Source organism: Thermobia domestica, chromosome 1, assembly GCF_964235325.1.
Source record: "Thermobia domestica chromosome 1, izTheDome1.hap1.1, whole genome shotgun sequence".
Lineage (NCBI taxonomy): Eukaryota > Metazoa > Arthropoda > Insecta > Zygentoma > Lepismatidae > Thermobia > Thermobia domestica.
Window position 1 is genome coordinate 95,521,057 of NC_137454.1, and position 24,414 is coordinate 95,545,470.

Consider the following 24,414-nt stretch of genomic DNA (forward strand, 5'->3'; position numbering starts at 1 on the left):
ATCCACAATCACAGCTGCGGCTGAGATTTCGGTTTTCTTTGATCTTCACACAGAAGCCTATCATCCGATCATAACGTCATGATTATCTTCCAATTAGGGATCATCTTCCTTGTACTCTTTGTCTTACGCGTCAGCCATTTCAGAGTCAGACGTGCAGTGTTTAACGTCTGCAGAAAAGTGGAATAATTTGTGTTCACGTTAAATTGTGTTAAATTCATCGTTTTGGCGAATATTGAAAATTGTCAGAAGAGATAAACGTACGGTGTTTGGTGTTTCACAGATTATTAATTCAGAAATAGTCCAATTGTGAAGTGACTTCGTATAACATAATGGATACTAGCCTGTAAATGTCTAGTGTTATGGAATGAGCTCCTTAGCAAATTTTGCGTTCTCGATCAGCCAGAGAACCTAAGAGAAGCCAGAGGAGACGGTGAATGAGAGAGGAACGTTGAGTAGTGGTGCAGACATCGAGGAAGAAGAAGTCAAGCCACGCTCGATGCTTCTTTCTGGATAGGTGCTGTAGGAGTTAGTATCCTAAAACTGTTTTTGAGACAACGTTTTACGAGTTTCCCAGAAATCTCGGGTGGTGGAATAGTCGTCAGGAACTTTTTTTTGTTATTAATATATCCGTTCAGTCGCTTGTGAAGAAGAGGATTCATGTAAGTAAGGAATAGTGAAAGTGAAACTCAATCCAGGTATTTGGCTGCAAAATTTCCTTGTTCTGACAAACATGTGTGAATATATTTTCTGGTGCAATTGTAATATTCGTAATATGAAGCATTAAGTTCGTAAAGTTTCCCTCAACGCCGCACACATGTAGATTCAGGCAATGTGACATCGTGTTTTCATTCGATGGGGGGGAAACGAAAGCTAAAATCTCAGCACAGAGCGATTGTTGTAATCTCAAGAAAATGTGTGTACCACACACACTTTTTCCCAGTGATGAAAAGATGTTTTAGATTCCCCAAAATCTAGAAAGTATTCATTTTCGGTAATTCTGCTCAAAATTCAACTTTTATTTATTTTGGCATGTTTTCTTTGGTTTTTGAAACAGAATGATTATGAATGTTGAAGATGTAAACAAGTGTCAGTTTCACGGCTACTGTCAAGTGCAAGGGTACATGCATCTTGCGTACCGATAACTGAAAACTTCATCAGTAGGCTAAACCTACGTAATATTTAAAATTCTGATACCCATCAAGTTAGAAATTGCAATTTTTGTTATATTACTAGTAAATATCTTTTTCCTTCTTTTTTTTAAGAAAGTCAATATATTCAGAGCGACACTGATGCGAAAATAACCACTGCGTCTTCGGCAGGATTGTGGTAGCAAAACAAAACAGAATATAATGCGAATAAGTATGGTGCTTTATGAAATATATGTGTGATTTTTTTTTTTAAATATATATATGCTCTGTCTAGGTTAAGTTAGATTAGTTAGATTAGGGCTTTAGGTTTAAGTGTGATGTCAATATGTACATGAATGTTTTTGCCTGTGCTAGATTGTCATGTGGGTCCGAGCTGAAAGAGGTCGCGAAGAGCGTAAATCCTCTACGCCGGCCACAATCTCGATGCACGGAGGAGTGTAAGCACCAAAGAATATGTAAACAGAAGCAAAATAAGCTAACCACAACATGTAGGCAGTGAAGTTATTATTTTTCAGTAGTGTTTTGTATTTTCTATTGTGTCCTTTTGTCTGTTTTGCGTGTCGATACAATGTCAATGTTCTAGAAGGCAAGAATATTAAATGAATATTAAAAGAATATGAATATTTCGAGAATATGAGCAAAAGTAAAGAATGTTTCGGCTCTGAAAAGTATAGAAATCGATTTTATTAATTTTATTTAGATGGGTATGTCAGTTCAATGTAAAAAATATTTTCCTGTTAATGAATATTTTGTCCAATAATACATCATGAATATTTTGGAAAAGAATAAACTTACTAGCCGTGAATGCATCTTTCTTTTCGAATACGAAATCTAATTAGCTTGTAATTTTAAGAAGTCGTAGAAATATGTAGTCGATGTTTTTGGTATGCATGCGAAGCATGATCAAAACAGAGAGCAGTATGTACAGAATAAGTTTGCTGGGGAAATGAAATAGCTGTGAAATTCAGGGAAGAGACTTCCTTAGTGGTGGACCGAGTTGAAAACAACCGAATCTGTAGAAAATTTCTTATTTTAATCAGTTTCTATCAAATCTTAGTTTGGATTTTTTTTTAATTACAAAATTCTGTTTCGAGATTTTTTTTTTTTTGTCCCAAATTCAGATAGGGCTTTCACAGACAACATCAAGATCTTCTTTGTGCTCAGTGCCAGCTCCACTCGGAGGTCGGTTGTCCTGTGTCTGTAGTCGTGGTTCACAACCTATTTCCGGATGGGATGTGGATGATGAACTGCAGGCCTGGATATCGGACTGTGAGTCGAGATGGAAAGAGAGTTTGGAAGCTTTATATTTCGGGCCAAATTTGAGTTCTATTTTCCGTAGATGATTGGCTTGGTGAGTGTATCAGTGACTGTTGATGACGAGCCATACGGGCCCAGTAGGTTCGGTTGTCACTAGTCAATGATACATTCAACATAGCATGTAATCTCAAGGAAAGGGAACATCATACAAAAACACAAAATAGTCAATTACAACATTACATTCATTCATTTTATTTATTTATTTATTTACTTATTTTTTTTTTTTTAAAGTAAAAAATGGCGACCCCTTATCCAGGATTTCTGTTGTTTCAATCCTACGCGAGCGCTAAGGAAAACAAACAATCACAACAGAGTATTTGTAATGGGGATCATTACGACAATCGCTACATTGAATGAAACATGGTCACTTCTGAATCTGTATGTGCGTGATGTTGTGGGAAACAACCTTCATGAAAGTGGAAATGTCTGTGGGTAGCAGATCAAGTAACGAATCTCGTCATCCGAGTGAATACATATGCTGTTCTGATGAAATTGCAGGGTTTAGTGTTTATTGTGACAGCTGTTTTAGATGGGTACATGCCCAATGTTATGGATTGTCAGATGAACAAGTGCAGGAGTTAGACAAAAGTAGTGAGCCGTGGCTATGTAAGCCTTGCCTGGCGAAGCAGGTGACAGTGTTGCCACTGCCGAAATCTCCGGAAACTGAGAGTGATGAAGGCGAACGTGGAACGCGGGGTAGTCCGAACAATTCTGACAAGGAGGAAGGAAGTCGAGGAAACGTAGCTTCCGGTCCAAATGTACAATTAACAGACTTTGCGGCCATGATGGAACGCTTCAGTCAAACTTTAACTGTAACCCTAAATGAAAAATTCGAAAAGGTTGACAGTAAATTCCAGGACATTAATAGTAACTTTCAGGCAATGAATGAAAAATTCGATAATGTAAAATTTGAATTGTTACAAACAATTAATGAAAAAGTAGCCCATGTGAACGAAGACGTAGAGGCTGTTAGGTCGGAAGTTCGCGATTTATATACCTCTGTTGGGAACTATCAGAATAAAATAGACGCGCGGGTAGATGCCGTTGAGGAAAGTCTCCGGTTATCGGTTGAAGCGCAGAATCGACGATGTGACGACTTGACAAAGGAGTTCTCACATCTCGAACTCAGTACCCAAAGGTCGTGTCAGGCACTTGAAGCCAGGATTCAGACGTTAGAGGGAAAACAAAACCAAAGAAAAGATAAACGGTGTAGTCGTAAACGAGCGCGAGACTTTGTTGTCGGTGATGAAATCGAGTCTGACGGGACCGAGTCAGACATCCAAGTGGATGTACCGGTCTCTTCAGTTGGGGAGACTCGTACTGTTCCCACGGTGACTGTCTCTGTCTGTCAGCCGACCGACATTCACGGCACAAATGTCCTTCCCTTTGAATTATCTACACGTACGTTGAACTTAAACAAGTCACATACGTCCTGTGTTGAGACAATAGGTTGTCAGGCGTTGTCCAGGAGGTCGAATCCATTGTTAGTTTCGCCTGAGGTGTCAGGATTTTCCAATCCTAGTTGTCGGTTGAACCATGTGGTGTCCTCTAGTAGTGTAGCAGACATGACTCCTTCGTGTGCTGGAGTTCAGGAGGGAATATGTGGTCACGCGGTGGTATCAATGCCAGACAACTTAATTTCTGGACAAAATTACCAACACTATTCCATTTTCGGTCAAAATCATTTGGGTGCAAAGAGCCCCGTCGTTGGCCACAATTCTCCCGTGAACCCCAGTAGAAGCGAGGAAGGCTTTGGCAAGCGAACGCTAAATTTAAGACTTTCTGAACTAAATCACTTACCTACATTTTCTGGTGAATACGGTTTGGCTAGAACATTTCTAGAAAATTTGGAACAAACTTTTAAGGTAATTTCGGCATCAGAACACGAACGTCTAACCTTGGTACCTTGTTGCTTAACAGCTGGGGCCAAGACATGGTTCCAGACTGTATGTCAAGACATTAATAGTTATGCGGATTTTGTGCGTTTGTTCCGAGAACACTATTTTTCGGCGAGAATGGAGAGGTTGCAAAAGAAGTTCATTCAGGGAATGAAATACGATCGAGCGAAGTACAGCCGATTAACGGACTTCGCGTGGAAAATTGTAGCAGAATATTATGCTGTGGCACAACACCCGGATGAAACCGAACTGATTGAGATAGTCTTGGATTGCTTACCAGCTGGTGATGCCAAGTTGTTGAGGGCTGTTGAGCCAAAGAACATTCAACACCTTATGGTGAAAATAGCTGAGATAGAGGGACATCCAGAGCCTAGTGAACCGGTCACGGACAAGAAGTTTAGACGCTTTCAGGTGCGTCAGGCGAAAGTCGTCAAAAAGACAGAAAAGTCAGGGAAACAAACCACCAAAGATACTTCGTCTCAGACGGAGGAAGACGAAAGCAAGAGGAAGGAAGGAAGTTCCAATGGCAAAGGAGATGACCGATTTTCCGGAAACCGGGGTCGAAGAAGGAATTTTCAGTCTCGAAGACCATGGCCCAATCAAGGAAGACCGAATTGGGTAAGAGATGGTAATGGAAATCGGAATGCTCCGTATGGGTACAACCAACGCTACTATCCAGCAGCGATGAGTTATGGGTATCCGCGGGGTACATCTCAGACATGCGCGCCAGACGCGATGAACTCAGCAGGAGCGCAAGCCTATCCGGGATACGCGCCGAATTTACTTCCTGGAGGGGGAGTGGCGGCTCCCACGTCCACTTCTTCCCCGGGAGTGAACATGGCGATGTCCACTGGATGGCCTCCGCAATACACGACATTCGTACCTACGATGGCTCAGCCACCGGAAACGAACGGGAATAGTTTGGGAAATGCGTATCGCAGCCCTCATTAGGGGAGAGTGTGGACTGCGATGTGGATTCCTCAACTCCCCAGAAAGAACAAGATCGGTTAGCGAGTAGTCAAAATTCCAATTTGGTAACAACCTCGTTCGATTTTAATTCTAACCTTCCAAATTCAAAATTCAATGTTTTGGCAGATTCCGAAAATCGGGAAACAAAATTGGGCACGCCTCTGTTCTCGATTCGTTTCGTGATCGACGAGAAGGAGTGTGACTCCAGTGCGGGAAAGGGTATCCTTCTAACGTATCCTTCGCCTACGTTAAGTTGTTCAGTTGGAAGTCTAACTCTAGTTTGCATTCTGGATTCTGGAGCGGACACGAATTTGTTGTCTGGAGACGTTTGGAGGAGGATCAAGGAGATTTATCCGTCAGCTAAACTTCGTCCAAAATCCAACATTTCATTACGAGGTTTTGCAGGAGACGAATCTTTTCAAGTCAAGGGTTTTCAGATTCTAAATTTCACGATTCAAGGTTACGTTTTCGAGGTTCCAGTCTATGTGATTCAGAAATTGAAAACAGATTGCATTCTAGGTTTTCCTTTTTTCATTCGGTATCATGTTCTTCTAAATTGTAAAACGAAAGAAGTCTCTCTTGAGACTGATTCTGGTCAGACCATCTCCATCAACATGGAAAAGCAGCATTGTTGTCGAGTCACAGTTGCGGAAGTATCATCAGATGAAGAGGAAGACTCTTTGTACCAACCAGCTATTTCGAAAGAAGATATTCAAAATTTTGTTTCTCAGAGAACTGATTTGGATTCGGATTCTAGGAATCGTTTATTTTCTTTGTTGATCAGGTTTCGTTGTCTTTTTACAGAGAATCCCAGAGTCGTGAAGGTTGAGCCGTATAGAATACAGCTTTCAGACGACGTTCCCGTGGTAGGAAAGTTGTATCCTGTACCTGTTCACCTCCAGAAAGAATTTGAGCAAGTGCTGGACAAATGGTTGAAACTCGGAATCATCATAGAAGGTCCTTCACCTTACAGATGCCCTGTTCATATTGTGCGTAAGGCGTCTGGAGAGCTAAGGCCTGTAGTTGATTTGCGTGGTATCAATGAGCGTGTGATTGCACCAAAGATTCAAGTCGAACCGATCTCTGATCTAATCGCACGAGTCAGTGGTGCAACCATTTTCACCTCATTGGACTGTACGCAGTCATATCACAGTGTCCCGATCCATCCAGACTCTTACAAATACGTCAGTTTCATTTACAAAGGTCGTCAGTATCAAATGACACGTCTAACCATGGGTTTGAAATCATCTCCAGCAGTTTTCCAGTCAATCATGCATACTTTTTTCGGCCTAGAACCTTTCAAAAACTTTCTCATTGTCTATCTTGATGACGTCCTTTGTTTTTCATCATCTATTGACGAACATTTTCAGCATTTGGAAAAGGTCTTTGAAACTCTTCGTTCGGCAAATCTTTCGCTCAATTTTCAAAAGTGTAATTTCCTTCAATCACAAATTCCTTTTCTTGGCCACATAATTTCAGGATCTTCAGTCAAAATTAATCCAAAAAGTAACGAGGCCATCCGTCACTTTCCTCTGCCGCGGACTAAGAAAGCGTTACGAAGATTTCTTGGTCTCGTGGGATGGCGAAAGCGACATTTTCCTGACTTTGCGGGGTTAACAGCTCCATTTTATGATCTTCTGAAAAAGGACCGAAAGATTGAATACTCTCCGGAGTTACTGGAAAAATTCGATCAGTTGAGAGAACTTCATTTGGCCCAAAGAAACGGTGCAAGTAAATGAAGACAAGAAATTTGTAGTTTCTGTTCCGGCAGCAGAACCGAAGAAGGAGAGAAAGCTGCGGAAACAGCAAGACATCGTCACAGAAGGTTCTTTGGTGATGGTGAAAACTCATCATATATCGTCAATACCCAAAAAGGTGTTTGCTAAATTTATGCACACATACGTCGGACCTTACCAAGTGGTATCTTTATCTCGAAATTCGGCGAGATTGCAAACTCTGAAGGGAGAAAACATAGGAGTTCAGAGTTTTGACAATCTGAAACTGTTTCGCTGCTCAGAAGAGAAAAGAAAGGAATTATTAGAAGGATGAAAAAAAAAAAAAAAAGAGAAAGAAAACTTAGTTTATAGGTTAAGGTTAGATTAGGATTGATTAGAATGTATAGTTGTAATTAGAAAAAAAAAAGGATGTTTTATCTTGTATAGTCTAGTAATTTAGTAGTAACAAAAAAAAAAAAAAAAAAAACAACTTAAGAAGAACTCATAAGTTCAGATTTTTTTTTTTCTCCGAAGCTCCCGGAGGATGTTACCTTATGCCCAGCATAACGTAACATGGCCCGATGCTTTTGAGCACCTTGTATGTTGGTAGGAAAATTTTAAAATTTATTTAGAGTGTAAGAGAAACTTTTATTTTATAGTGGAAGAACAGTAGGTCGAGAATTTTGCGTAATTTCAGTAAAACAGAGCGTTTCAATAGATAGTATATGAGGATTACATGATTATTAATTATATTTTATATATTTTACGCATTTATTCATGAATATATTATTATTTTAGACAAATAAGTGTATATTTCAGCTTTTTCAATGGTTTTCAGTTCATTTCTATTCATATTTCGGCATAGGGAATCTTCACAAGAAAGCTAAAAATTTTATTTCGTAAAATCTTCTTCAAAATTCCAAATTAATAAAGTCAGCCATAATTTCTTCTTGGTGCATCTCTTTGTTTCGAAGTAAAATTATCTGATTGGATAATCCACAATCACAGCTGCGGCTGAGATTTCGGTTTTCTTTGATCTTCACACAGAAGCCTATCATCCGATCATTACGTCATGATTATCTTCCAATTAGGGATCATCTTCTTGTAACTCTTTGTCTTACGGCGTCAGCCATTTCAGGAGTCAGACGTGCAGTGTTTAACGTCTGCAGAAAAGTGGAATAATTTGTGTTCACGTTAAATTGTGTTAAATTCTTCGTTTTGGCGAATATTGAAAATTGTCAGAAGAGATAAACGTACGGTGTTTGGTGTTTCAACAGATTATTAATTCAGAAATAGTCCAATTGTGAAGTGACTTCGTATAACATAATGGATACTAGCCTGTAAATGTCTAGTGTTATGGAATGAGCTCCTTAGCAAATTTTGCGTTCTCGATCAGCCAGAGAACCTAAGAGAAGCCAGAGGAGACGGTGAATGAGAGAGAACGTTGAGTAGTGGTGCAGACATCGAGGAAGAAGAAGTCAAGCCACGCTCGATGCTTCTTTCTGGATAGGTGCTGTAGGAGTTAGTATCCTAAAACTGTTTTTGAGACCACGTTTTACGAGTTTCCCAGAAATCTCGGGTGGAATAGTCGTCAGGAACTTTTTTTTGTTATTAATATATCCGTTCAGTCGCTGTGAAGAAGAGGATTCATGTAAGTAAGGAATAGTGAAAGTGAAACTCAATCCAGGTATTTGGCTGCAAAATTTCCTTGTTCTGACAAACATGTGTGAATATATTTTCTGGTGCAATTGTAATATTCGTAATATGAAGCATTAAGTTCGTAAAGTTTCCCTCAACGCCGCACACATGTAGATTCAGGCAATGTGACATCGTGTTTTCATTCGATGGGGGGGAAACGAAAGCTAAAATCTCAGCACAGAGCGATTGTTGTAATCTCAAGAAAATGTGTGTACCACACACACTTTTTCCCCAGTGATGAAAAGATGTTTTAGATTCCCCAAAATCTAGAAAGTATTCATTTTCGGTAATTCTGCTCAAAATTCAACTTTTATTTATTTTGGCATGTTTTCTTTGGTTTTGAAACAGAATGATTATGAATGTTGAAGATGTAAACAAGTGTCAGTTTCACGGCTACTGTCAAGTGCAAGGGTACATGCATCTTGCGTACCGATAACTGAAAACTTTCATCAGTAGGCTAAACCTACGTAATATTTTAAAATTCTGATACCCATCAAGTTAGAAATTGCAATTTTGTTAATTACTAGTAAATATCTTTTTCCTTCTTTTTTTTAAGAAAGTCAATATATTCAGAGCGACACTGATGCGAAAATAACCACTGCGTCTTCGGCAGGATTGTGGTAGCAAAACAAAACAGAATATAAATGCGAAATAAGTATGGTGCTTTATGAAATATATGTGTGATTTTTTTTTTTTAAATATATATATGCTTGTCTAGGTTAAGTTAGATTAGTTAGATTAGGGCTTTAGGTTTAAGTGTGATGTCAATATGTACATGAATGTTTTGCCTGTGCTAGATTGTCATGTGGGTCCGAGCTGAAAGAGGTCGCGAAGAGCGTAAATCCTCTACGCCGGCCACAATCTCGATGCACGGAGGAGTGTAAGCACCAAAGAATATGTAAACAGAAGCAAAATAAGCTAACCACAACATGTAGGCAGTGAAGTTATTATTTTTCAGTAGTGTTTTGTATTTTCTATTGTGTCCTTTTGTCTGTTTTGCGTGTCGATACAATGTCAATGTTCTAGAAGGCAAGAATATTAAATGAATATTAAAAGAATATGAATATTTCGAGAATATGAGCAAAAGTAAAGAATGTTTCGGCTCTGAAAAGTATAGAAATCGATTTTATTAATTTTATTTAGATGGGTATGTCAGTTCAATGTAAAAAATATTTTCCTGTTAATGAATATTTTGTCCAATAATACATTCATGAATATTTTGGAAAGAATAAACTTACTAGCCGTGAATGCATCTTTCTTTTCGAATACGAAATCTAATTAGCTTGTAATTTTAAGAAGTCGTAGAAATATGTAGTCGATGTTTTTGGTATGCATGCGAAGCATGATCAAAACAGAGAGCAGTATGTACAGAATAAGTTTGCTGGGGAAATGAAATAGCTGTGAAATTCAGGGAAGAGACTTTCCTTAGTGTGACCGAGTTGAAAACAACCGAATCTGTAGAAATTTCTTATTTTAATCAGTTTCTATCAAAATCTTAGTTTGGATTTTTTTTTTTAATTACAAAATTCTGTTTCGAGATTTTTTTTTTTTTTTTCCCAAATTCAGATAGGGCTTTCACAGACAACATCAAGATCTTCTTTGTGCTCAGTGCCAGCTCCACTCGGAGGTCGGTGTCCTGTGTCTGTAGTCGTGGTTCACAACCTATTTCCGGATGGGATGTGGATGATGAACTGCAGGCCTGGATATCGGACTGTGAGTCGAGATGGAAGAGAGTTTGGAAGCTTTATATTTCGGGCCAAATTTGAGTTCTATTTTCCGTAGATGATTGGCTTGGTGAGTGTATCAGTGACTGTTGATGACGAGCCCATACGGGCCCAGTAGGTTCGGTGTCACTAGTCAATGATACATTCAACATAGCATGTAATCTCAAGGAAAGGGAACATCATACAAAAACACAAAATAGTCAATTACAACATTACATTCATTCATTTTATTTATTTATTTATTTACTTATTTTTTTTTTTTAAAGTAAAAAATAAGTAGAGATAATATAAAGTATCTACTGGAAATTTTTGACTACCCAAAATTTCAGTTTAAGTAACACATGGAAACAAATACTGAACATCTTCTGGAAATAAACATTTATTTATTCATATATTCATTCAGAAGAGAAAGTAAAATGTAACTAATAAACAAGCTGACTTGTATAGTTTTTCTTCCAACAAAGTAATAAAAGAAACGTAAAAAGCTGCGCTATTAACGCTGCATTCTAAAAGCAAGTAGTAATTTCATTTTAATTTGCAAAATAAAAAATATATATATATATATATATTTCTTTTTTGTTATATATGTACTTGTTCTATCGAATAGTTATTATTTTTAATACATTTTTATACGTAATAATTAAAACCCGGAATTAATGGCAAAATGCCATAAGTGCCATTATTGCAATTTTCATAATATTTTCAGGATATTTCACAATTTAGAAGCAATTTGCTGCCATTGTCACAGGTTTTCTCTTCCACTACTCTTTACACATGAATGACAGCATACCACAGATCTGAGTCGCCCTTATCTGTCTAAGCGATCTCGGTGTCTGATAACTGGTCTATTTCCGTTGGAATATGACAAGTGGAGGGGCGGGGATGCTAGTGCGTATTCAGTTCTTGGAATTTTGAAGCAGTGTTTGGTTCTTGGTATGACAAACGAATATGCTTACTTTCAAGAAGTAGCCAGGTGGGCAGTTATTGTGAATCTTAGGCGTGATACAGAACTGGTATTTATGTGCGTTTCAGTATTTCAAGATGCCGAAAGTTGGTCTTTCTAGGCAACAGAAATCGGAAAAATTTGTGAGTGAGTTCGGGCGTACTGTGTTTTCAACAGACTGTTCTGTACTGTTATGTAAATTATGTGAAACTGTGGTTTCCGCTGAAAAGCGTTATTTTGTACACACCATATAAGCACTGCAAAACACAATTCTGCAAGGACACGTAAATCAGCTGGTGAAAAGGTTCAAAATCTTCTTGAAACAGTCACGAATCTCGCTTCGCGTACATTTCTTTATGAAAGTTAGAAAATGTTTCCTTTAGAAACTTTCTCGAGAAATACACAAAACAAAAAGTTCCAAGTGAATCATCTTTGAGAAAGACTTACGTTGGTAGCGCGTACAGCAGAACTATTGATGATATCCGTAAAACTGTTGCTGACAAAAATATATGGATTTCAATGTATGAAACTTGCGATATTCTAGGATTTTCCATTGCCAACGTTGTAATTGGAACTTTGGGAGGGGAAGAAGGCACACAAACATTTGTGATTGGATCAGAAGTCTGGAAACAGTAAATGGCACGGCAATTGCACAGGTTTTTACAAAATCGCTGAGTATTCTGTGGCCAATGTGTAAAATACGACGGACGGAGCTGCACACATGAAAAGTGCAGCAAAAGCCCTTGAGGTTCTATTCCTACGTATGCTGCATGTCACCTGTCTGGTGCACGCGCTACATAGAATTGCAGAGGAAGTTCGTTCTTATTTTCCTGACGTTGACCTCCTTGTGTCAAATGTGAAAAGGGTATTTCTGAAAGCTCCCTCGCGAACATGTGCGTTTCGCGAATTAGCCCCTGAACTTCCGCTTCCACCACAGTCTGTCTTAACGAGATGGGGTACATGGATTACAACTGTTCTCTATTATGCTAACAACTTTGAACCCATCAAAAGTATCATTTTTGATGAGGGTGATGCGTCTTCAATTAAGGTTGCTCAAAGTTTGCTTAAGAAGAATTCCTTGAAAAGGACTGATTCTTCATTGCAACACAGTTTGCAAAGTTATCAGATGCTATTGCCAAGCTTGAAAAGAAAGAACAGACTCTCGCTAGTTCTCTGAAAATCTTCAATAATACTCTCAACGATCTGAGTGTTGTACCTGATGACAAGGGCGAGTACATTCGGCGTAAGTGTGATCGTTTTGTAAGTGCTAATCCCGATTTGGAAAAATTGAAGGATATCGCTAGTGTTACGGAAGGTGATGCTGATACAATTGTTCACAGTGACATGGATCCTTAGCAAATTACATGGCCCAAGTATGCTCCAGTGACATCTGTAGATGTGGAAAGATCATTTTCACATCTGAAGCGAATTCTTTCTGACAGGAGACGAAGTCTTTTCTTTGAAAATCTTAAAAAGATGTTAATAATTTCAGAGAACAAAAATATGAAAAACGTTTCGTAAGTGAAAATAAACTGCTAGTGTAGTGTAAAATTACTTTACTTTAGTATTTCTTGTGCATTGAATGTTTGTGCTAATGTAACCGCGTGTGAATAAAATGTGATAATGTTTTTAATTATTGTTTCATTGTTATGACTGAAGAATGGCGAATGAATTGTTAGATGTCGTCCCCTCACGGGTTGCGCAAATTTCCAGAATTTAAGTACAAAGTGCAAAATGAAGCATTTTATTCGATTAGTAAACGAATTATAGCCTATTATAGCTTTTACATACTTTATTATCTATTTTTTCCCTGAAGTTCGTGATTGCTTGTTTATTTATTTTGCTGTTTTACCTGTCATTTTTGGGTGTTTGTTTTGCAATTTTGCCAGCTATTTTCGGGCTTTTATTTCGCCATTAATTCCGGGCTTTACTAATGATGGTAGTATTACAATACAAAATATCTACTCTAAGATATTGATTATACAAAACTCCAATATTTAGCTAAAGTAACTCAACTAATATTGAAAATATTATAGAAATTAATTTTTATTCACTACATTATGTAACAATTATCATATAAAATAGGTATTCAGTTATTCCAACATAGTACTGGAAATTTTCTGAGCCATGAAAATTTTCAGATTCTTTAAACGATCTTTCACTTTTTAATATTTCTATACATGAATTCAATCAATTTTATGGTTAATGAGGAATTGTTACTTGATCACCGATATTTGTTTAGAATGGAAAATTTGACGGAAAAATATGAAAAATTTTCCACTCACATCACTAGTCGTTGTGCTTCCCGCGAAGTGGTTCCTTCATTTTGACTAAAAGGTCGTCCTGAGGTACCTGAAAACATCATTGTGCACTGTTCTTACGTGCTACTTCAATCTTACTGTACGCACGTTGTAATCTTTTCGAAACATACTGTTATGTCATTTCCACTTTCCCCTTCTATAACACTGCTGCTTTTGGCCGAATAACACAGTCGTTACCACTCGCCACATTTCTTCGTCTCATTCCCATATCAGGTACGGAAGTGTTGTAGCACTGAGACACAGCTATCTAACATGAGAATAGTGTTGCCGCTACTTTTATCCAACCTATATATACAGGGTGTCCCAAAAGTAATAGTAAAAAAAATGAAACCACAGATTTCTGGCGCCAAAACAAGAAAAAAAGTTTATATGACCTATAGTCCGGAAGTAGACAGGGGCGGTGCTAGTCAGCTTCGAATGTGGGAGGAAAGAAACGTCACAGCTGCCAGCGGAATAATGATAGGAGCTAGGAAGGGGGTTCATAAATACATGAAGATAATCTTGACATGTTAAATAACTGCACCAGAGATCCCTCATACGTCATTTAGGAATTCACCGAATGTCTGTACGGCAGGGGTATTGAAACAGTCAAATATAGATGTAAACCATACAGAAAAAAAGTTGCTCTTCGTCGCACAATTGCACGCACAACTACAATGGGGGTCAAAGCAAAGACCACTTAGCATGGTTGCATGCTATCAGGCGGCAATGGAAGGTGGTATACCATATAGAAACTTGCAGATAGAGGGTAGAAATAAGAACAAGTATAACTAGTCGTGTAAAGCAATGAAAGAACAAGCAGAATAAACAACGACGTACTTTATTTGTAACGTAGTATCTTACACAGATCAGCACTACAAACTACTAGGTTGTACGTGTTAACAATGAACGTACCTACAGAAAATGTTCAAGTGCTGTCCTACCATGTCTATGCAACGTGCTAATCGTGAGTTTCGAATGTATTCCTTCACTTCCGTTGTATTGCGTAACTGTTCACACGCATCTTCAATGCGGTTTTGTAAGTTGGCAAGTTCCTTTCCCTCCATATTCGAAGCTGTCTAGCTCCGCCCCTGTCCACTTCCGGACTATAGGTCATATAAACTTTATTGTCTTGTTTTGGTGCCAGGAATCTGTGGTTTCTTTTTTTTTTTTTTTTTTTTTTTTTTTTTTACCATTACTTTTGGGACACACTATAATTTTACCTAAAATATGATTGCGTATAGCGCCCGCCCCGTACTTCTTCGGCATTCTACTCCTCAGTGTTACTCGCTTGCCTGCGCCTTCTGATCCTTACATTTCTCTGTGGTTCACAAAGCAAACCTGTGTAAGCTTACCAAACAAAAGAGAATGGTAATAATTGGAATCGTTTATATTGCATTTATTGCCATGTTCATGTTTGCACCCACATTATAAATCCGTACTTTGGTGGACAGGAAAAAAAATGTAAGAGCTTTGGATTCATTTAGAGGCGATCTGGACGAAGAGACGTAATTTTAATTATTATCTGGTGGCACCCAGATCGTTAATCTGTACATCTCTGTGTTCTTTTTGAGTCGTCTTTTCCCTTTCTGAGCTATGCAAAGGATTCAAGAAAGTTTTCCCGTTATTTTTTGTATCATTCTTCTTAAAACATGTAGATAATATAACCATAACAATTCAGATATTTTTACATGAGCTGACAATAATTTTCTTTCGATAGTCTTCTTTAGAGCAATTACAATGAAGTCATGCAAGTTTGCGTATTCATACACAATTGTCGAAATCGTATATCGTTAATAACTTTCAAGCAACATGATTAGCTGATCGGTGACTGGCCTCTACACGAGTCACCCGTTTGAAGTTGGATGGGAAACGAGAAAATTAATATTCTCGGTAGTCATAGCCTCAATTTGTACATGAATATATATATATATATATATAATATGTATGTATGTAAAATACTATAATTATTAAAAGCATTCATATTATTTTGTCAGTCGTTCGTGTGTTTAACTTCGAAGCAACTTTCTAGTTGAGTGGCGTTTTACAATAACTCGTAATGCTATAATGAAATAACAGAATGTCAAAATTTGTAATAATTTTAGTAGAGCTTTGCCAATTATGCAATATTTATTAATAGTTAAGTTTTATTTGGTAATATTTCACTAAACATAAACGTTTTTCTTGTTTTCTTTCATTAAAGAATGAAGGCCCAAATGGTGGAAATTCTGGGAAATGAGTTCAAGGAGAAAATGAAAAGTAAAATACAGAGAAGCGTTGAATCTCATGATCTTCAAACTGATTCTTTGAAAGACATATTGATTGATATTGGCGATGAGGACTTCAGTTCACATTTAGGAAGCTCAAGCGAAAACCTCAAAACTGATGAGGTTATCAGGGATTTAGTACAAACAGATCCTGATTGTAAGTAATTTCTAAAACAACCCTGATTTATTTTGTTTATTTGTAGCTCAGTATTGTGTACTTGCCTTACTATTTCTTAAATGCATGCATTCTTATAAAAATATGAAACAACGTAACACAAGTATGCACAAGAGGAAAACAAGGCAAGTACACAATCAATATTATATGTACTGTCTTACTTTAAGAAAAGTATTAGTATTTGTGGATGAGATTTTATCTATTCTTCTTTCATCTTTGACACTTTTAAATTACATTATTAACTAAAGACTGGCAGTTATAACAAAATAAAACACCGAAAATAGGAAAATAAATTTGAAAAATAGCGTCATTTACAAGTGGCAGTTTATATTGCAAAAATTAATATATTCATTTTATTTGTCATTAATTTACCAGAATGAGCTTCTTCGTGGCTAAGCAGTTAGTGTACGCGCCTTTGGCGTGGGAGACCCGGGTACGATTCCCGGCGGGAGCTCATATGGTAGGTCCCGTCTTATATAGCCTCACGTTAATCAGTAGGTCCCGTCTCATATAGCCTCACGTTAATCAGTAGGTCTTTTCTCATATAGTCTCACTGATAAAAGGGACATTAAACTCAAAATCAACTCAACGAATTTACCAGAAGCTCACATTAAATGTGTTAATCTACATTAAGGAATGTAAATAGCACTACTTAACGTATCAGTAAGCAGAATACACCAAAATGAAGAAAGAGAAAGAAAATTAAAAATCATACAACTATTACTACCGTAAACATAAAACTGCAGAAAACTAATGAAATGACATTGAACGAAAAACTACGCAAAAATGCCTAAGTTCGTATTAGGTAAACCTTACTCTGGCACTTGATAAAGCAGTCGTGCCGTACAACACATACTTAACTTCTGATTGCATATACAGGCATTTTGCCCGGGTTGTATGACCATACACAAGTTATATCTGTCCATTAAAACACATTTGAAGCGTGAAAACGATCATTTAGCATGTACCGATGTGAAAGGAGCATATTTGAAGCATATTACAAACCTTGAGATTTATAGTAACGTGTATTTTGTGTACCCCGTCCTTCCCATATGGCTAATTGTTAAACAATGATTCATCCTCTTACTTGAAAAGCATTAAATTCCATATCTCATCAGTGGCGTAATGATAACTTCGCGGCAAATCAGCTTGCAAATACATTTCGGGGACCAGTAAAATAATAAAGAAAAAGATGATATAAAGGAACTGAATGAATTACAATTAGTTACGTCATATTGGAGCTGGCAAAAATGTTAACTTAGCAGTGTCTATCGTTACTAAGTTATATTAGCTGAGAGATTTATTCATTTATTTTTAAAATAAATAAATTTGTTAACCTTTTTTTTTTAAATATTTATATAGGACACATTCATTTTTCAGTGACCATGTATTTTTATACGCTGCTCTATGTATAAAAAAAAAAAAAAGTGTAAAATTTAAATTCCTTCTCTTTCGAGACATCTTTTCAGTTTTCTATCAATGGAAATTACCGTGAATTAGAAACTACTGGAATTTCTCTTCTTCCTTGTGAGTGTTCGAAGTATATTTCCACGTAGAAAAGAAAACACGTACCGCGATTCTAAGTAATGAATGCAACTATCAATGTTGGTTTGATTTCATTTACTAATTATTCTGTAGACCGTATTACATGTACATTTGTTTATTGAGTCTTCCTCCTTTCAAGACTACAATGTGACGAGTTTTTAAATTGGTGAATTTGAAAACAAAATTAAGACACCGATTAGGCATAACAAGATTGTTTGGACTTCTGTATACGATAAGATTATTATGGTTAAAATCCCTGATATCATTCTTTTATTGTTGCAAATTATTTCCTAGATTAAAAGCTACTTGTACGGCAGTGAAAAATATTAATGAGAGATTAACTCTAAATTTCTCAACTGGGAGAGATTGGAAGAAGCATGTGTCCTGAATACTGAGATTTCAGAGAACATGTCGGACTGCCGCATACTCTTCACAAAGACTTGGAAAATAATTTCTCTAATGTTGCTCTTGTACTTAGTTTTATTCGTGCTGCGCATTTAGATACCGCTCTCTGAGGTGTTGTGTTCTATCTGTCATCTTTGTCTTTTGTTGATCTTTGTTTTCATATTTACTTTATTGTTATTGTGGTTAGTTTTAGCTCTATTTATTATTTTAGCTTTCATCATTTTACTCTTGTAGCGTGCCTTTTACGTCACAGATTTCGGCAGTCCTTTTTTTTATCCCTTCTTCATTTTATCGTGACGGGGACAAATGACCCCGCTCCTGACATCCGCATTCTTATCCCCAATCAATCAATCAATGGAAGGAGCATGATATATGGGAAGTCTGTTACAGATCTGAGCATCGTTAAGTGCATTATACTTCAATTTTACATTAGGCGTACCTTCTGGTGGTTCATGTTGAAATCTAGTGAGTTTACGGGTGGTATGGTAATACTAAAAGAAAGGAAATACATTTTGTTTGAGAAAAAGCCAATATTGGTCAGTTTTTGAGACAGTAAGCATTTTTAACAACTGCATCAACCTGAAGAAAAAAAAAATTAAAATACAGATTTTTAAAAATGTATTTTGATAATTCCTCTGCTTTACTTATTATGGATACCTAGGACGATCCTACAAAATCACTGAAATACATTATTTGGCTTGACGTGGGAGGCCCGGGTTCGATTCCCGGCGGGAGCTCATGTTCGGATTCCATTTTCATCAGTAGGTCCACGTCTCATACAGCCTCGCTGCTGAACGGGACGTTAAACTCAAAATTAACTTTAAATTATTTGGCTTCATTCAGAAAAGGAGAGTTTGCGGATCTCCCCCTTCCACAAGTCATGACAAACCTGTCTGCCCCTTTAAAGCCCCGTAACGTTACACCAGCGCTCTAATTCAATTTTATGCACTACCACCGGGCGCGTATTGGTTCTTTTTCCGAGTTTTTGTTTTCTTAATCACTGTCCTCTTCCAACTTCCTGCCACTCACTCACTCACTCTACCAAGGGGTTGATTGAGTCAATCGCTGCCAAGCGGAGAAATTTGTAACTATTACAGAAGTCTACTAGTGGGTGCCGAAGTGGCTGCAACTGCTTGTAAACAATACGGGATGATAGAAGCGATGCAGGTATAAGTGCTCTTTCCCTTGTTAAGAAATAGAAGTTCCCTGCTCTGTGTTACTGGATGCGGTGGCAACGCTAATTGCAACTCTAAATGTAAACTTCTGTCGTTCTTTCATTTTTTTAAATGATTTTTTTTAGAGATGCATAAATACTGCATACGCTGAAGAGCAGAGGTCTATTTTCTTAAAGTACTTTGATAATTAAAAAAAATAATTTGATGTTATAAATAGACACCTCTGCTGTAGACCACTAATGAAAATAATATAGGTTAAGTAGATTCAAAGAAAGGATCAGTGTGGACTCAAAGAACGAAATGCTAATGTGGTTTGTGATTCATGTAACATACTGACATGTGCTAGTACACAGTTTCTAGAATATAACAATGCACCTTCAATTCGATTTCCTTAAATACATCACAAACTCTCTAAAGCTTTACTGATAAGATTGCGCTTCATGCAGATTGCGTTATAATAAAGCTAATCTGTTGTTTTAATTTTCTATATTTTTCAGTTATGATTTCCGAAGAACAGAAGAACATATTATTTGAGAACTGGGGGAAAATGGTGCGTGGAGAATTAAGTAGACTTGGAAACCTGCCACAGTAATATTTATTGACTATTTTCTTTGTATATTATTACTTTCAACAAGTTGCTTGAAAAATGATTGTGCAAATCTAAATGTGTGTATGTATACTAAATGTCTGTATAAATGTAAATATAATGTATTTTTTCTAAGCTTGATTGTTTTGGATTAATAAAATCTATTTTTAAAAAATATACTTGGTGTATATGTTTGCTTGTACTGTGTCAGTCGTAAGGTTTACAATAATTTCACGAACCACACTTGTCTCGCGTAAATTTTGCTATTTTGTCTCTGATTGTATTAAACTTCAGATTATCCATGAATTCAGTTATTTACGATTCAGAAGTGTTCCGGTTTGTTTCCAGTATTATATTATTGAATTACAACAGCATTTTAGGACATGTTTAAAATGCTTGATCTTTCTTTTTGCTATCGAACAGAACTTAGATCTTTATAAACTTGCTAGATTTTCTTAGTAGCAAATAGACGTCCCTCCATTTCACGCGAGCTGAGTACAAAATTTTTAGGATTCAGTATTTCGGTGGATTGAAATTCTTAATATTTTGAAAAACGTAAAAGTATGTTCCTGCTCAGGCATTCTAGCAAACTTTTTCGATGGTTTAGTATATGACCTTATTAATTTTGAGACAGTGAGACTAGAATTGCTCTTGCATACAGCATTAGTGATTACGAAAATATATTCGATTTGGCAATACCTTGAGCTCCTTCGTGGCTAAGCGGTTAGCGTAGGCGCCTTTGGCATGGGAGACCCGGGTTCGATTCCCTGTGGGAGCTCATGTGGTTCGGATTCCACATTAAATCAGTAGGTCCCGTCTCATAGCCTCGCTCCTGACAGGGACATTAAACTCAAAATCAACTCATCAACTTGGTGATTCCTTAGCGGTTGCCAAGGTTATTTTAATCTGGCGGAGTGGAAAAAGCCTCAATGAACTTATTGAAAACATATATAGGCCAATTGGATTAAGTATCAATCGTGGCCGTAATTAATTTTACTCAAAAGATAGTTGTAATTGTCCTCCTCATTAACTTACTAAAAGTTCCCACTGATCAACTTCTGCAAACCAACTTGAAAGAACAGAAAATTTCGTATCAAAGATTTTAGATTGTTTCAAAGACTTATCATTTTCCGGAAAATTGTCTACCTTATTGGCATGTTGAAATATGTTAGGATTGATGGTCATCATTCACCTACAAATGAGGTTTCTATTATGAAAGGAGGGGCCGCGGTGGCTCAGTGGTAGAGCGTTCATCTCTGGTGCGTGGGGTCCTTGGTTCGATCCCAGCTCACGCCAAGTGAACTTTGTGGTGGACAAACACCGTGTGCGTGGGTTTTCTGGGGGTTCTCCCATTTCCTCCCACTTTCTTGATTCCACTATTTCATTCGTTTCTCATCACCGTCTTCTTTAACCTATCCGGCATAATCGTGGGACGTAACACTGAAAGATTTTTTATTATGAAAGGTTACTTTTATTCTATTTCTTGTTTCGTAACGATCTGAGACATTTCTTCCCCCTCCGAACTACCTCTTAAAGCTGTATATTATTATTATTATTATTATTATTATTATTATTATTATTTAATGAGAACTCGAGTGTTATTTATTTCGTTCTTCAAAATGTTCGTATGGTCGTGTCAATAATATCATTGCTGTACCCATAGGAGCCATAACCCCTACTGAACCGATGGTGTGTTTTTAGAAAAAAGAAAACGGTCTCATATCTCAAAAATGGCACCAAGATGACCATTGATGATCACATTCGAATTAATATCGCAAGATTAAAAAAAAAAAAAAAAGTTCAAGTATGCTTCTCGCGAAATTATCCGAAGGACTTCATTGGTTCTGCCCCCCCTCAAAGATCTGAGTACGGCCATGGTTTATATAAAATAGTATCACTTCACTTTTCTTTCGTGTAACAATCGTTGACCGCGTGAAAATTTGAGATAAGTTTGCAATAAGATTAAGAAAATACTGTTGGGTCATTAATATTTATACTGCATTTTTTTTTCAAGATGGCGGACTTAGCACAAGCCGGATCAATGGAAACTTTTAGAATCCTAATAAGGAAGAAAATTATAACACTCGTATGAAGAAAAGAAAAAAAAATATATCTACTAGCATCACATAAGCGAATTTTAATTCCACTGGTCTACTAACGAGCCAGTGCGAATAATCAATTCTTGCCTGTAAAATGAGATGTTTAACGTCTCACGTTTATGTCCTTTAAGCTAAAGGAGACGGACGACTAATGAGAGTGAATGATTATGAAATTATATTTTTATGCTCTCTACCTGGAGTCGAACCCAAGACCACATGGACCAACGGTACACGCGCTAGATCTAGACGAGCGAGAAGGGCTCAACTGTGGACTGTACCAAGATGGTAAAAATCGAGATGGCAGCACTACTTTTCCAAGTTTTATAAACATGCTTGAATATGTATATGGAGTTCTTAACTGGTAATAAACGGGGAACATCTTAACAGGATTTATTCCCTGGTGATAACATTCTCTCTGCAGACTAGGTATGATTGAAAGAAAAAAAGTAAAGAAATCAACTTGAAAACATGAAATTCAAGAAAGTGAATAGCTACATCTGTCTGTCTGGGGCAAAAGGGTTCCATGAATGGCAGCAGTAAAGAAAAAATAATTAGATGTATTAAGTTAGGCTGGAGTAATTCCGGACGAATAGCTTCATAATTAAAAATTAAAATGCCGCTGTGTTAAGTGAAAATTTTCAACGAATGGGTCTCTTGTTTTGACAAGATTTGAGGGCTCGACTAACAAAATTAAACATTCACCATGTACAGACAACAGAGTGAAGCATGGAGAGAGCGGAGTATGGTGCAACATCGGGACGTATAGGGAAGTTACGTGGAAAAGATGTGCCTTAAGATAGATGGTTGTGGTGAAGAGTTTGAGATATATTCATTCAGAAGTAAATTGACACTTGAATATTTTTTAAACATCTTTATATATAAAATATATGAAATCTTGCGTTCAGCATTAACTTATTCCAACACTACACTATAAGAACTAACGGCACAATTATATGCTAAACCTCATTATAGCACACAAGACATTAGAAAAACACTAACAATAATACTTTCCAATCCTCTCAAATTCCAAATTGCGGTTTATGTAATATTGTTACAGAATTAACTTTTATTAATAAGATCTTTTTGTAATCAAGATAGCAGTACATGATTGAAGAATACTTTATACCTATAGCGGAAAACTATAGTTATTTTTGCCTAATATGAATCATTCGGTATTTTAGTAAAATCCTACACTCGACCAACTTGGGTGAATAGTTCTAAAATTTAACTTCTAAACACATTTGACGAATTTCATAAATTCTTTATTTGGGTACAACAAAGCAATGTAACTAGGTATCGATTTTAGGAAAATCGTATAATCATCTTTGGGAACGCGAGAAACAAAGAAAAGAAAGAACAAAAAACTGTCCTGAAAGGTGTAATCAAATTTGACAAAAGTCCATTTTCGATTCGTAGGTTGAGTTGAGTTGATTTTAGTTTAGCGTCCCTTTCAGCAGCGAGGCTATATGAGACGTGGACCTACTGATTAACGTGGAATCCGAACCACATGAGCTCCCGCCGGGAATCGAACCCGGGACTCCCACGCCAAAGGCGCGTACGCTAACCGCTTAGCCACGAGGGAGCTCTCGATTCGTAGGAAATAACGGTTTAGCTAGATCACGATTTCATTTAGGACCGTCTATACAAAATATCTTTTCGGATACACCAAATTGTCAGGCGCATAATTTGCTGAAAACCCGTTTTTTAGTACACGAAAACAATTTAGCTATGTCTCAATTTCGGAATAGCTCATTTTGAGGTTTCAGTGATAAACAACATAATTCCGGGTACACCTCGATGTACTTTCAAAATCAGGAGTTAAAATTTTCTGTGGCTGGAAACTGTTACCAGACAAGCGTAAACTATCTTAAGATAAACTTTGGTACACCACTAATATATCCTAGAAGTATCCTAAATATATCTAATAAACAAAGCCTGTCATTAAAAAATATCTCATTCTACCTTTAAAAAAAAAAAAAATCTTTTCACTTACAGAAGAAGGACTACTGTAAACCTCAACTGTACTTCCCCTAATTATCCAACTGAAACTTTATCTAGTGCATTGTGTAGGGCAAAGACGAGGCTTTAAGATACTAGTACGTTTGTCTTGATGTAGCCAACAAGAGGGACGAAAGGGATTTTTCCCTAAAATAGGAAATTAAAATTTTCTATGGTTCGAAACATTGCTACCAGACAGAATCACACTACCTTAAAATAAATTTTGGTATACCACTAATACATCACAGAAGTATCATGTCGACGTCTAAGAAGTGAAACTTGTAATTAAAAAAATAGTTTATGGTACAAGAAAAGTGAAAAAAAATCAAGGTTTAGAACTTAAATTCGAATTTTCCGTACGCCCCCTAATTACCTACTTGTAACGATTTGTACTTGCTTTTGTTCAGTAAGGACTGATGTTTAACTGGTGTAAGTTGACTTGAGTTCGTACG

The 24,414-nt window shown here is 37.0% G+C and overlaps 1 protein-coding gene across 2 annotated transcripts in view; it reads left to right on the plus strand.

Annotated features, from left to right (window-relative positions):
* LOC145687413 (uncharacterized) overlaps window positions 1-20,042 on the plus strand; it is an 85,619-nt gene extending 65,577 nt beyond the window's left edge. For both annotated transcript variants that reach the window (XM_081760871.1, XM_081760874.1), the window contains exons 3-4: window positions 15,916-16,136; window positions 19,777-20,042. In XM_081760871.1, coding sequence (XP_081616997.1) covers window positions 15,916-16,136; window positions 19,777-19,871 — 316 coding nt within the window. In that variant the 3' untranslated portion in view covers window positions 19,872-20,042. The remainder of the gene's footprint in view (window positions 1-15,915; window positions 16,137-19,776) is intronic.
* Window positions 20,043-24,414: the final 4,372 nt, after the last annotated feature.